This window comes from Alligator sinensis, unplaced genomic scaffold, assembly GCF_000455745.1.
Source record: "Alligator sinensis unplaced genomic scaffold, ASM45574v1 scaffold505_1, whole genome shotgun sequence".
NCBI classification, from domain to species: domain Eukaryota; kingdom Metazoa; phylum Chordata; order Crocodylia; family Alligatoridae; genus Alligator; species Alligator sinensis.
Window position 1 is genome coordinate 3,183,067 of NW_005841940.1, and position 15,518 is coordinate 3,198,584.

The 15,518-nt window shown below is 44.6% G+C and overlaps 1 protein-coding gene across 1 annotated transcript; it reads left to right on the forward strand.

The window, feature by feature from the left end:
• Positions 1-261: 261 nt before the first annotated feature.
• On the forward strand, positions 262-10,034 carry LOC102373211. Its single transcript, XM_014518164.1, has 6 exons — positions 262-365; positions 1,768-2,148; positions 5,450-5,803; positions 7,820-7,900; positions 8,967-9,118; positions 9,888-10,034. The coding sequence occupies exons 1-6, from the start codon at positions 305-307 to the stop codon at positions 10,032-10,034; spliced, it is 1,176 nt and encodes a 391-aa protein (XP_014373650.1). The 5' UTR covers positions 262-304.
• The last annotated feature ends 5,484 nt before the right edge of the window (positions 10,035-15,518 follow it).

Genomic DNA, 15,518 nt, shown 5'->3' on the forward strand with positions numbered 1-15,518 from the left:
TGGGGGAAGCAGGAACAGGAACCTTACATTCAGGTAATTGTTGTTCTTTCTTAAAAGGTCAGGGTGCTGGGTTTGCATTGATATGGGACATGTCTCGTCTGAAGCACATGTCGTCTTCTCTCTGAGACTAGGGGGCAGAACAGGGTCCTAATTAGGTAACTTAGCACACACTTTCACACCACATCTCTGACGGAGGTGAGAGAATCAGACTCTCACATTGGCTGCATCCTCTGGTGTCAATTATTGGTATTTGCAGACTCTGCTAGCAATGTGAGGCTTTGGAGAAGGAGAACACGAGTTAAACATGGCTGCTTCCATTTTGATGATGATGATTTCCTCTTTACTGGGGGAATTCCTTTCCCTAGGTAAGCAGAGTTATACTATCCAATTATTTTTCTGCCTCAGTCTTTTGGGATGTTGCTCAGTAAAGGAGGTAGATGGGAACCTGCTGTAATGGAGATGGGGTGGCAGAGATGGGGAAACTGAGAAAGACAAAAATTGTAGATGGTTCTGCAACAAAGCCACAGAAAAAAACTTCTCTGACCTTTGGACAGGTGCAGAATTCACACAACACATCTGTACGTATCATACGAGTCAAATACTCCCAGGACTCTGAGGAGCTTAAAACTGAGTTTGAAATGACCTTTTTGGCTTGTTTTTGTCTCTGTTCATTGAGATGGTGTTTTCTTGCTATTCACACATTGTTTGTCTAAATTATTTCTGATGTGCCAATGGAGAGCTTTAAAATGTTTTCTATGCAATTCACACTATACCAAATTCAGATTAGGAATAAAATACTTGCTAAAAAAGAACCTGTGCTGAAATGCACGGCAGCAAGGATGGAAAAAAATGCCAATCTGAGGAATAGCAAACTTACTTTTATTTTGCCTTGTAGTCATAAGAACATTTTTTGTTAATGGCTATGAAAGTGTGTTTTAGTATTCAAATATAACTAATGGTTGTAGAATTAACTGCAATATTAACATGGAATATAGACCAGATCTGGTTTCTTTTAAATGTAAAAAAAAAAATCCTTTTCTTTTACCAAAAGGAAACAAATTCATTGACTTTAAATATCTTATTCAGTAACATTTTCCTTTGGGGCTCTCCAGAAAGAAGAAATTAGTTTTTGGCTTACATAATAATAGATTGAATACTACAATGGATAAGTAAATCTTATCTAAGTAGCCTTCAGCACTTGGGTAAGCTGGTTAATAGCTTGGGGGAGTATTGTATAATAAAATATATTGTATTGATCTCCAGAAATGTAGTAAAGAATGTTTCCAAGTCATTTGACAGTTCCCCTGAGATGAAATATATATTATAGTAGATATACTGTTTATTTTATTATGTCTACTGTATATATAGATATTATATAGAAAACACAGCTAGCATCAGATACAGGAGGTATTCACAATATACTTCATGATATGAGTAACTCTATGGATACAATTAAAAATCACTCTATATACTGTAATGGGATTATGTAAGAATGCTAAACTTCCAAAGAACTATTTTTGGGCTACTTGGGGATTAGGTAAAAGTCAGTTTAACTGACTTGTGTTTGTTTATGCTGTGGCTGCTCTGTCGATGAAGATACATCTGTTCTCGAAGGTGGTCAATCTTTTACTAGAGTTTAAATGAATAAACATAAAAATATTAAGAACAAATAAAATGAATGTAGAGTGAAAGAAGGCCATCCCTTTCACAGTAACAGGATTCAGAGTTGGTTCAAAGTCTGCTTTTAACTCCTCCTTTTTGTTGAAGGTGTTGGAGCTCTCAGATGCTCTGGACTTGGTCCGATAGTCTCTGTGGCTGAAGGGGAACCTGTCTCCTTTGAATGTCCATTTCCTGGACCCCCCACTCTCAACAATACTTTCCATGAGATAATCTGGCTGCATACCCTGAGCCACACAAACCTGTCCAAAAGGATCCTGAGCATAAGGATGACTCGTCCCAAGGACAGTGCCACTGTAACAGTAACTGCAGGTCATTTGAGGGGACAGCTGGATTTTGAAAAGCACATGAGCTTTCTCTCAATCCCTGAGGTACGGGTGAATGACAGCGGTCTGTATTACTGTGAAGTAACGATAGTGCCTCCTCGAATTTATTCAAAAACAAATGCAACTAATCTAATTGTCAAGAGAGGTGAGTTTCTCTTGTGGTCTTTCCAATTCCTTTTTCTCCATTGGGACTCTGCTGTGTGTCCATGAAAAAAATCTTAGCACTCTTGCTTGTTATAAAACAGACAAGCCCTAGGATGCAAGCATATTTATGACTGGGAAGTTTCTTTACCATATTATCTTGCAGTGGTTGCAGCACCGTGCCTAGACTCCTGGCAGCCCCAGGCGAGCTTTTAGTATCGGGTCACCCTTCACCAGAGATAATGATAATAATAATAAAAAAATTACCATTTTCGGGCCCCCTTTCTATCTGGGTCTCGGGCAGCTGCCCAGTTCACCCTGCCCATGTCCGGCTCTGAGTGGTTGAAATTTCATATGAAGTATTCTATTTAAATTATTTTGAGTAGCTTGTCTATCACATCCCTTCACTTGAACTTTAAACTGAGCATTACCTCAGATTTAAGGTTTTTCACTTACATTTCACTGTCTGTTCTGCTGTGAAGTTGCAAGTCACTGGAACTGACCTGATGGACAGACTGTCTGAAAGTCCTGACTATATAGATTTCATTTCACAAGTTTGTATTTCTGTGTTTATACATTCACTCTCTCTCTCTTTCTAAAGAAGGACCATACCTGTTTTACAAATTAACTATTAATTATGACCAAGTTTGGAAACTTAAAAAGATATTTCCAGCACTGATAGTTTTAATGGAAGATTGTCCTCTTCCATAGAGCAAAAATATGCTATAAATTTTAGTAATTATACTTACTGTTTTTATTTCTCTCAATTTATGAAGATTATTATAGTTTAATCTGTTCACAGTCACAGTGTTGCCTAAATTAGTATGTAGAACCATAAGCTATTCATAAAGATATCCTACTAATTTACCAGAACTATACCTGTGTGTTTTTGAAACATAAAAAAATCCTATTTAAAAAAAAAATGTCTCTGTTATTTGTTATAATACCATGGGTTATTTTAAAAGAGAGTTTTAAAATAATAATCAAATTAAAAAAATCAACATTTACTTTGCAATAATAGAATTTAAGTTATGTTTTACAAGTGAATGACCATATTAATCTAAGCATCAGTATATATTAAAAAAAATCTAAAAAAGCCTACTGATTTTTCTGCCTAATACAAGTTTTCCTCGCTTTATGCAGTACATGCGTTCCTGGAGAACTGTGCATAAATCAAATTTGCATAAAGGGAACCTAGTTTATAAAGCAATAAATAGGGAGATGTTCCCACGGCGGTGAGGGAGGGAGGGAGTGAGGCTGGAGCCAGGGAAGGAGTGAGAGGAGGGGAGGGGGGACAGCTCTTGTTGCTATGTGCACCCCGGGAAGGCTGTGGGCTGTGGGGCTGCACCAGGCTCTTCCCGGGGGGGTGCATTCCCCCGGATCTGCACACAGGGCGAGAGCGGGCTGCTGCTGCAGGCTGGGGCCGGCGGTGGCACTGGGCTCTTCCCAGTGCTCAGTGCGGGCAGCAGCCTGTTCTTGTCCCGCGTGCAGATCCAGAGGCATACCCCCCCTGGGTAGAGCCCGGTGCAGCCCCCCAGCCCGCAGCCCTCCCAGGGTGTCTGTAGCAGTAAGAGCTTCCCCCCCCACCCCCGTCCTACCCCCACTGTCAGTTCCTTCCACAGCTGGCATTGGCTGTTCCCGGGGCTGCTGCAGCAGGGGCTGGGTTGAGTGGGAACAAGCGGAGCCCCAGGGGTCAGGGGGCATGGGTGAGCACAACTTGTCCTCACTCACCCCAGCCCCTGCTGCAGTGGCCCCGGGAACAGTCGACGTCAGCTGTCTGCAGTTGCTCCACTGCGCTGTGTCCTGTACCCCCTGGGGCTCTGCTTGTCCCCACTCACCTGAGCCCCTGGTGCAGCAGCCCCGGGGCAGCCGATGCCAGCTTGCTGCACCACAGCACGGCACAGCCCAGGGGCTGGGGTGAGTGGGTACAAATGGAGCCCTGCGGGGCTCGGGGCACAGCGCTTCCACATGCTATTTACTTTAAATTTTTGTAAACAGACATTTTACTTAATGTCTTTTTTCTTTCCTCCTTGTTGTCTGTGTATACATGTACGTATGTGCACTTTGTTTTGGAAATGTCTTAAATATAGTAGAAGAGCAACTGCTCCATTTTAAAATACAGAAACATAGTTTCATGTTGTAAGGAGTGTTGACATTATTGACTTCTTGCCTCAGACAATGGCAAAAGTTGCGTGTTTTACTGAGAGTTATTGCAGAATCCCAGAGGTTGTTTCTCATTTCATCTACACCAGTGGAAATCAGGAGTAAGTCCAGTAAAAGCAATGCAAGTTATTGGCACTGATGTAGAACTGGGGAAAATGAAAGGAGAGCCCAGCCCTTTGGGGTCAGTGTCTCTCTCTTCCATAAATATATTTGCTATAGTTGCCAAAGGCCCCAGTAACTGTATTGCTCCATTTGTCTAAAGTGTCCTTAGACATTATAATTAAAAAGGCCATTCTGCTATATTTCAAGCTAAAATGATTGGTGTAATAGGAAATGGATATACGGCATGCAGAGGCAATGTACATGTCCTTTTTATGCCGAAGGGCCCAGTCCTGAGCACTTTAATTCCTACTGAAGTCACTGTGAGTTGAGGGTGCTAAGCATTTCCTAAGAGCCACTCAGCCTCTAGAGGACTAGGCCCTGTAGTTATGGATACCTTTGCTGGCACTGTTTCATGAGAGGCTGCTAGTCTCCAACATTAGTCTTCCAGCTAGCTGCTGGGTTTTCTTTGAGAATTAAATCATCTCTTATATGTCTGTTGCTTTTTTTTTTATAAATTAGAAATATAAGTGAATATAAGAAACAATGGCAAAGAAAGAAGTCAAGAGTGGGAAACAGGGGCTATCCCAGCATATCAGTCAACTGGCAGAGAGTGTATCTCAAACATGGTACCCTTGGGGATGATTCAGCCCCCCCCCCACAGGTAGTACGAAGTGTTCATTCCTGGGGACTTTGTATTTTATCTAAGAAAAGTATTTAAAGGCCCTTTGACTTCACTGGGTTTTGCATCAGGCTTTCTGTACTGCTCCTGACTCCTTTAAATTTAATGGCAAACTCCACATCTGCTTCAACTAGAGCTGGACTGGGCTCAGTGAGATGAGGGCAATCCCAGATGTTTTGGATGTTAGTGAGAGGGATTGCCTGGGCTGATGCACAGAGAATGGAGAATTTGCTGCCAGATGCCCGTGCTGCCGCACTAACTATAAAGGGTGACATAGAGTGGCTCTTTGGTTAATGAAGATGGTGGGAAATAACTTTGATTCCCTAAGGGCTGCCCCTCACTACTGCTCTCTTCTTTGTAGGCTGGCCAACCCAAATCACCTCTGAATCTTCCTCAAGTCATTCTGCACCCGAAGGCAGCACTGTTACACTGAAGTGTGATTTCACTGCAAACATGACTGGCAATTTCACACAGCTTTTTTGGATTCATGAATTATCAGGCCAGGCCCAGTTCAGACTAATAGCTTGGCACGGACTACCTCAGAGGGATGGCACTTACTGTGGGACTGGCAGTCGCTTCCACAGCCAGTTAGATCTAGACAAACACCGGAGTTATCTCACTATAACTGACCTGGAGGTGAACGATAGTGGAAGGTATCACTGTGAGGGACTGGGACACCCTGGAAGAGGGAGTAGTACCAGCCTCATTGTCAAAGGTGAGAGCATCTTGCAGATCTCAAGATATCTCACATGTGCCCCTGAAGCCTCTCTTTCTTACTTTGTCATATTATCTGTGTAACTCTATTTTAATCTTCATACTGGGCTAGGGACCGACAGCCTGAAGATTTCATACGATAGATGTTAAAACACGCTCCTGCCACTAGCTCGAGCAGTTTCACACTCTTTACAATTCACCGAGCCCAGGAGCTGCACTTGCTTTACACCTCCCTGGAGCATGAGAGGTGCATCCTTTGCAGCATGCTTGCACATTAGCTTTGTTGATGGCTTTTTGGCTGCACAGAGAAACCCTTTGAAGTGCAGTGATGTTTGGGTTTGCAACCCAGCAATCATTATCAAGAAAAGACTTTGTGGATAAATCAACAGAAAAAAGTAACACATCTACAAAACCACAGCACACCACCTGTCAATAAGACACGCAGCCTTACATACTGCTTGTTATTAATGAAGTTTATATGAAGCTGCTTAAGGCTCTGACATGACTTTTCAGTGTATTTACATGGTTGCATAGTGGTGATGTAGATCTGTCTTATATTTAGCAATTAGGATAAAAAAAAATCTTTTAGGTAGCAAAAAAGCAGCATGTGACTAACCAAAAATGGCCAGGAAGACTGAGCTATGGAAAGTGCGATGGCAATGCAAAAGATGCTGGGTTTACTTAGGGCAGTAGTTGGGTGAATGATGAGGCAGTTCTGATTCAAAGCTGATTGTACTGGTAAATATATAACCAGAGAATGAATGTTATTTTTTTTTAAGTTGAGGACTTGCTGGATTTGGTCTTGGTGTAATGCAAAAAAAACCCAACAAAAAACAAAACAAACAAACAAAAAAGATGGCACTTTCACCTTAAATGAATTTTCTTAAATTGGGTTTGTGCATATTGTTTTTAGCTCCTTTGGGCATGTCTACATGCAATGCTATGCCACTGCTATGTCTCCATAGCGGTGCACTCCCCCGTTTTAGCGTGCCACTATGGGGAAGTAGTGGCTAAAAATAACCACGTGCCACGTGTACTGTGCAGTACAGGTGGTTATTGTGCCATGCTTTAGTACTTCCAAAAGGCTGCAGGGTGACATGTAGATGTGCCCTTCATCCTGTATAAAGAAAGACTCTTGGAAGTCTGCTTATATTTTACTTTAATGCTATTCAGGGTGTTAACTGCACTATTTCCCAGTTTTTCTGGGAGTCCTGCACATCTCATCAGTATCCTGGAGTTTTCTATTCCGTTCATCACCTTAATAAATATTTGAGCATGTTTCTCATGCCTTAATGAAAGAGGAAATAGCACCCACTATTTTGAAAAAGCAAATGGAAGAAATTCTAGGGTTTTGTTTTTCACATAAGAAACAAGATCTGCCATTTACTGAGTCAGACCATAGACCCACTATCCTGTTTCCCGCAGTGGCAGAGAGTGGATGCTGAGGGGGAGGGCGAACAGGGCATGTTCAGAATTTTCTGCCCTGCCCCTCACCTTTTGCAGCTTTCAGAGGTTTAGCAAGTTCTGATTCAGAGGCTGCACGTGGACATTTCCTTCAAGAATTGGTCCAGTCCCTTTCTGAACTGGATTAAGCTACCAGCCTGCACAATATCTTGTAGCAATGACTCCCACAAGTTAATTACACACTGCGTGAAATAGAACTTTTTTTTGTTAATTTTAAACCTGCGACTTTACAGTTTCATGTTATATGCCGTAGTTCTAGTGTGAGAGATTGTAATAATAAATCCCTCTTTACTTTCTCTGCACTGTTTGATATTTCGAAACCTCTTTCATGTTCCTCTTCACACATGTCTTTTCCAAGCTGAAAAGTCCTAGCCTATTTAGTCTTCCTTCACACGGAAGCCCCTTCAAACCCAAGATCATCCTTGTTGCCCTTCTTTGTACCATTTTTAGTTCTTCTATATCCTTTTTGAGGTGTGGAGATCAAAAGTACACATGGTATTCAAAGTATTTTTCTTTTTAGCTGTTTACCAATAGCATTTATTTTCTTTTATAGTCCCTACAAATATTGTGCTGATCTCCTGTACAGTTGCTGGGCTTCTCCTGTTCCTCCTGGCTTTGTGTCTGTGTTTTATATGTAAGTAATTGCAGGTAAAGTACAGCAGAGTCCTGCTTCCCTTGTTAAGTATCATCTTACACCTTACAACCGTGATTTAAATGTTCTTTGTCTCAGGGAGGTACACAGAGAAGTGACTGGTTCAGGGCATCTTTCCTAGATTCAGACAGTGCTTAGTGCTTGTTCTGTCCCTTAAAACCTGTCTGTAACAAATGATAAGGGCTCAAAGCCAAGAACAGGAATGCAAGAAATGTCTTAATGATGAACATATGAACATGGTAATTGAATATAGTTCCCCAGTGTTGTAGGTGATCACAGCATCCTTTCATAGGATGAGGACTGCCAGTGTATGAATAAAGTGGCCATCTTTGATACTTAGCACTGTAGGTCAACAAATCACTGCATTTTATGTCAACAGTACAAGGTCTCACCCAGTGGTTCTTAACTTTTTTAGGCTTGAATCACCATTTGGAAAATGCCAGCTCTTAGTTCTCACTTATTCTTTCACTACAGAAAAATACTAGAATAATTCTTCTGTTGCAAAGATCTCAGAAAGACCATAACATGTCAGAATATTCTTATTACTAAGGATTCTATTTGAAGTCTCTAGTTTTATCTTGGGAATCATGTTTGCACACCTCATGGTGCTAATGCTGCGTGGCATCCTTGAAACGGTTTCAAAGCATCCCAAGGTGCCCCATCATTCTGGCTGAGAATCACTGGTGTAATGTCTTGACTTCCAGAAGTAAAACCAGACACTTCTTTTGAAGCATGGCAGAATTTCCAAAGATACTCAGGCACATGACATGCCTGGATCAAGTGCAGTGACATTGCCATTTAGCTGTCAACTAAGTCAGTGGAAGATTCCGTTTGATTGCAAAGGGTTTTAGACCAGACCCTTATGATGCATGATATATTCCTTGGGGGTAGGGGGAAAGAAAGAAAAAACGATAAGCAATCACTCTATGAGCAGAGACATTAAATGGGAATTAATCTTTCCCTGCACATCTGCATTAGAAGTTTGTCTATTATTAGTGTTTCCAAGTTGTTCCATAATAAATGTATGTCCTTTTGTATTGCATGTTAGTTAGGAACCGAATCCATGCCAAAAATCAAGACGTTTCCCTGGAAATATCACAGCTGAATTCTAACACCCCTGCACCTGCTGAGAGAGAACCCCTCACACAGCCTGTCAGCAGTGAAATAATCTATTCACATCTGTGGTGGAGCGAGAATGATGTAAGTTCTGATTCTGTGTTGGAAGGAGAAATGGGCAAATAATGCATTTTTTTTTCTGCTTGGGGGCTAAACGAAAAAATTGGTTAGTAAGAAAAATGGCTCAGGTCAAACCAAAACACATTTTTTTTCAGGGTTTTTGGCACAATAGTGACTGCAAATTTTTCATTTAACGCAAAATTACACATTTCTGTTTCATTTTTTTTTCTCTTCAGGTCATTGTTTAATGAAAAGTACTGTTTTGAAATGAAAAAAACCCAAACAGGTCATTTAGAACATGTCACAGTAAAATGTTTTGACATTTTCAAAAGGAAACGTTTCTGACTGATTTTCCCTGAGTCTTAGCTTGGCATTTGCCCCTGTGTGGATGCCTTGTGTACCAGTCCTGTGGAGAAATTAAGTACGTGGGTCCACTGACTGAGTGGTCATGCCCAGCCCTATATACATGAGAAAATCTCTTAAGTGACTCTGCATAAGCTAATGTAGAAGGTAGGGTTTGTGGTAGGTCAGAGAGAGGCTTCAGATGAATCTAGGATATTTCGTGTCTCTAGGCTGTATCTTCTCTTTCTGCTCATTAACTGAAAGAACAGCTATTGCGGAGAGGCTGCACAGCAGCCCTATACTCTGGCCGTGTTGTTACTGAATCTCTTGAAGGCTGCTCCTTCTCTGCCCATCTTGGCCTCTTCTTCCCTAATGCTGAGGTTCATTGCTAAGTGAATGACAAAATCACTGGTGCTGCTCTGGTCTAACCATACATTCTGCTTGTCCTCAGGCGGTGTCCTCTCTGGGACGGAGTCCCCACTCTGAGGATCCAGGGGCCAAGAAGAAGTCCAGAAAAGGGACTGATGGTAGCTCAGGAACAGATGTTCAGTATGCTGTAGTTGGGTGCCGCAAACAAATTCCCCTTAATCATGTGTAATACAAATGGTTTTGGTATTTAATAAAACTATGGTTAAAAGTTGTCTGAGCAGCAGTTGTTTGAGTGGGCATAAGTGAGATGTGATTATAGCATTCGCACACTTCCAATATTGCTGTGCAAGGTGGAGTTGACCGTCTATTGTTATGAGGAATACAGGTTTCCCTCGATTTATGTGGTACATGTGTTCCTGGAGAATGGCACATAAATCAAATTCGCATAAAGCGAACCCACTTTACAATGTAACAAATAAGGATAGACTCACATGGTGAGGAGGGAGGCTGGGACTAGGGAAGGGGCGGGAGGAGGGGTGCCGCTCCCAGGGCTGCACAAGATGGCAAAGCAGAGGGAACAGAGTGGCATTTACCCCAGCCCCGGCTGCAGTGGCCCTGGGAGTGGCTGGTGCGAGCTGCCTGCAGCCGTTGGGCTGCACCGTGCTCCGCCTGTACCCCCGCGCCTGGGCTCCACTTGTCTGCACTCTCCTGTGCTCCAGCACGGGCTGGGGTCAGTGTGGACAAACGGAGCCCCGGGCAGCATGGGGTGCAGCACTCACCCCAGCCCTGGCTGCACTGGCCCTAGGAGCAGCTGACGCAAGCTGCCTGCACAAGGGCACAGTGCAGCCCAGCGGCTACAGACAGCTGGCATTGGCCGCTCCCGGGGCTCCTGCAGCAAGAGCTGGGGCGAGTGGGGACAGGCAGAGCCCCAGGGAGTTCAGGGCAGAGTGCCGCCCAGTGGCTACAGGCAGCTGGTGTCGGCCTCTCCCAGGGCCACTGCAGCAGGGGCTGGGGTGAGTGCTGTGCCCCACGTCGCCTAGGGCTCCACTTGTCTGTACTCACCCCAGTCTGTGCTGGAGTGGCCCCGGGAGCAGCCAGCACCAGATCCCTGCACCAGGGCACGGCACAGCCCAGGAGCAGAGGTGAGTGTGGACAAGCGGAGCCCAGGCTCAGGGGGACAGGTGAAGCATGGTGCAGCACATCAGCTGCAGGCAGCTGGCACCGGCCGCTCTCAGCGCTGCTGCCACTGGGGCTGGGGTGAGTGGGGCCACGGCCCTTTCCCCTCCCCCCAAAGACTTACCTGCTTGGGTGGGGAGGGACGTCTATGCTAATCGCATAAGAGCGAATTTACCTTGCATATAATGAATTATGGGTCTAAATATGCTCATTGCATAAGAGCAAATTTGCATATAAAAACTCACATAAATTGAGGGAAACCTGTATGTCTTGCAGTGAGAAAAGCCTAGTGCCTCCTTTCTCTTAGTCTCTGATTGTAGTGACCCAAACACTATCTTCATTTCTTCTGGCATTCCCCCGAAGATGCTACAGCAGCATTTATTGTCTGTGATGATCATAACACTGATTGTGCCAGCTCTTCCCACCTTGGGATAAAGCAGGTCTTCATCACAGGTACCGTGCAAAGCAAGCCCCTCATCACACAGGCAGTGGAGCTCACCCCCATGCTCCCAGTAGGTCGGATTATAGCCACAGGTTCAATAGCTTGTGGTATCTACTAGATGCTGCTATATCTTCATCACAAGCAATGGTAGCAATTCACCTTCCACAGCACAAATATCTCACAAAGAACGAAACCACAGAGGGCCAGGCCTGTATGATTTCTCAGTGGCCTCTTGCCTAAGAGTCAGGCTTGGGAGCCAGTGTGAGCGGGAGACGTGCTAACAGCTTCACCCCCAGTACTTCCTCTGCAGAGCAAGAGTGTGAAAGCCACATGCGACAGAGACAAAATTACTCTCACCATCTCCCCACCAAAAGAAGCCTCATTTGTTCTCACCTTGCCATGTACATCTAGCCTGCCATGGCCCCGTGTGATACAAAGACCCAACTAGTTCTCAGACATCAGAATGTTTTAACAGCACCCGTTTCCCAGTCATTGCCCATTTCTTCATGGGTCAAAACCAAAGTCAATTGAAAAGTATTTCTGCTCACTTTAATGGGCTTTGGATCTAGTCCTATCAGTTCTTTAGGACTTTTAACACTGGCTCTGAGTGTATTTTTACCAGGCAGTTCTGCCTACCTACCTATTGAGACCCCCATGGGGGAGTCTCACATCAGGCTGAGGCTGACACTCTTGTTCTGTCTGTATCAGATTATCCCTCTCCTCGCCTACTGCCATTACAGCATGGAAGGGTGTTTAATGGAGGCTGTCCATCCTCAACAAGAGGAAAGACATCACTGCTGTGTCAGTGTATGGAGTGAGGCTGCAGTATGGAGCTGCGTAGTCCAAATACGTTTGGTAGGTGAGAAAGTCCTTGTGGGGGAGCCAGACTAGCCCAGGGGGTCTATGGCTCCCTGTAGGTCAGGTAACTGGTGTGGATTGGAGGCTCTGTGCAGGGCAGCAGTGTTGCCACGTCTGCTCATAATAAGCGGAATTGGGCTTGCTTTTTTAAAAAGTTGTTTTAATTCTTTGAGAGTTGCGGGTTGATAAGCACCCTCACTCCCCTCTCTTTGAAATGGGTTAGGCTTGTTTTTAAAGGCAGTGCTGCTTTTTTTTCTCGCGAGACTTGGTAACGCTGCAGATCAGACACTCATTCTGGGCAGGTTGGGTGTTCAGTGTGGTCTGGATGCTCTGCATGGATAGATGCTGGAGTCTGCAGGTCTCCCAGTAGGTGGGGGGCGTCCCCTTGGATGGGGCATTCTGGGTCATGCTTTGCCATGCTATTGTAAGGGTGAATGGGGAGGAAGGGGCAGCATGTGTAGCCTAGCAAAAGCCAGGCCCAATACCAGTCTCAGGGGAGCACAATTCCCGTGCTCCTGGATCCTGTCAGCACCAGGTTGAAGAACTGGCAGAGTGTATGGTGTGGGTGACACAGGGTTGGTGCTGACTGCACACCTCTGAGGTGGGCACCACAATCCCTGCTTTTGATACGGCAGGGACTGTAGCACAAGAAAGAGTGCAGTGAATTCAGGCTGGGCCTCGTGGTGCTGTGTGAGCTCATCTACACTTGTGTTTCCATCATAAAGTCTGGCTACTTCAAACCTACCCCTCTGCCCTCCTATTTGCAGGATCCCTTGCTGCCTATAAAGTGAGACAAGTCACAGAAGGGGGACGAATTATAACAGATTGCATGCAGGCAGTGCATGTCCCGACAAATTTTGCTCATTCATTTCACTCCTCAGGGGAACGCCGCATGTACAAACTGACTGTCCGTGAAGCAGTGGGCAATGCTATAGCTGCCAGTCCCCTCTGGAGGGCATTGCAGCTCAACACCTGATTTCAAATAGCTTTGCTCCTGTCCCTGCCTGTCACTGCTGTATTTAGGGACTGGAGAATATCAGTATTGCAATGATCTATTTCAGTCATCTCCAGGGCTCCAGTCAAGATCTGGGCTCACTGTGGGAGGTGCTGCACAGTCACGTATTCCTAGAATATCAAATCAAGATAAAATGATTTAACCCCTTGACATTTGTTGCTCATGCCCCTATGGTGTGGATTTTTCACTATTGCTGCTCTGAATAGTCTGCTGTCTTCATCAGGCAGTCTCATTCAGCCCTGTCTCTTCTGGGGCAAGCACCACAGGAAAGCAGCCCTCCAGACTGTTGCCTGTCACTCCTTGTTGTACACCTTCCTTTTCAGGGTCTGGTCCCTATTAAGGGAAAGTCACTAGACTGACTGACCACTGGTCTGACCTGGCCTGGTCATGTCTCCATGGATTGGGCTTGGGATTTGTGATGCAGACTAGTGACATGGAGACGGTACTTTCCAATCTTAGTTTACAAGAGTAAAACTGTGAATGAAGATCAGCATTCATTTAAGGCTGTAGTGTACAGAAAACAAACTATCTCCAAATGACCCTAGATTAATGTTTGGCTCTTTTACTGAATTTCTGGCTTCCTGGGGCACTGGTCACTGCTGCTGGGGCATAGCAGGGCATCTGGCCTGGCTCACTGAAGACTCTTTATTTGCATGCGAGGGTTTCAGTGTCTGTTCTGACACTGGGATGGAAACCAATTCCCCACCTACATTCCCCCAACTGAGTGACAGATTTGCATGGCCCTCTAAATGCCACAGCAAAGCTCATGTGGTCCACAGTAGAACAAGGATAGACAGAAGGACTTTGCAGGGCTCTGTTTCTTCTAAAGCCTTCAGTGGAGACCAATCAAGCCAGCCCAGCTTCCTTCGGCACTGGGATTCCTTGTCCTTTTTTTGGCATATAAGTTTTTCAGTGTCTCTCTTAGTTCTTGTGAACTTTGTGATGCCAAGTTTCTCTATAACTTCGCTAGGGAAACACTTGAAAGCTCAGAAAGAAGTTGCAGCATCTCCTGGCCAGGTCTCTAACCTTGATGCAACTTTTAATAAAGTTATGGCATTTGGGTCTCCATCAGATTAACAGGCAGGTGCAGGGGTGTAGAGAGTGATTTGGTTAAATGACTTTTGCAAGAACAGCTGGCAACATTGCTTACTCACTGCAAAACTCAATAATATTGCCTTTGCTTACTGCAGCTGTCCAGACCCAGCCTGTCCTGACTCAACAGCCTTCTGTATTTGTTGTCCCTGGGGAATCCATCACTCTGAAATGTGTCATGGCTGAAGCCAAGTTCAAGGATTACTGTGTATCTCGGTACCAGCAAAAATCTGGTTTGCCCCCATTTTCATTTTGCGGTACTGGGTAACAAGTGGTGAAATCAGAAGAGTGGCGTGCCAGACAGATTCTCTGGCTCCAAAGACAACAGCCTCGATGAAGGGTATTTGAACATTTCATGTGTGCAGTCAGAGGATGAGGCTGATTATTACTGCTCAGTTTTGGATAACACCCACAAAGCGCACAGTGACACAGGCTTACAGGGAACCAGGGCATAAACCTCCTTGGTAGCTCCATGGCACACACTGTGAAGGACTGTGCTCAGCACCTTCAGGCATGGAGAGCCACTGCATTTCTACTCCCTACCTCACTGTACTGTACACTTGGCTGTCACTGTTCTTCCAGAGCAGACATTTTCTCTGACCCTCTTTTGCAAACTTGGAAATACCTCTGGTCCCTTCCCATTCTGGTGGTCTGGCATTGTGATTACTAGAACTGTGCAAATGGTGCCGTCAATGACTTATTACCATTCACTTGAATTCGAGAGTGGAATTCAATGCCATTTTATATCAATAAGATGTTGTTGAGGTCCTGGGGTATTTGGGGTAATTCCTGGAAAAGGCAATAGAAAGGGAAAGGAGCAGATGCACAGACATGTCCTGGGATAAACACAGAAGGTGGCTAGACAATATGTACATCTGAGTGAAGATGTATGGTGCAGGGGGAAAGCAGTGGTGGTGTATTGATGAATCTGTAGCAGGCCTGGGTCTATAATGTGGGTTTATGAGGTTGTGGGTAGTGGATAGAGTGGGCAGGGTTGGGGTTGAGGTTTACAAGTTGCTGTCATATTGAATGAAATAGTTTGAATGTTTGTAAAGGTTGCCCATTAGCCAGTTTCAGGAAGAAGATAGGATTTATCTCCTTATCTAGCTCATTGTTTTGGAGCTACGTGC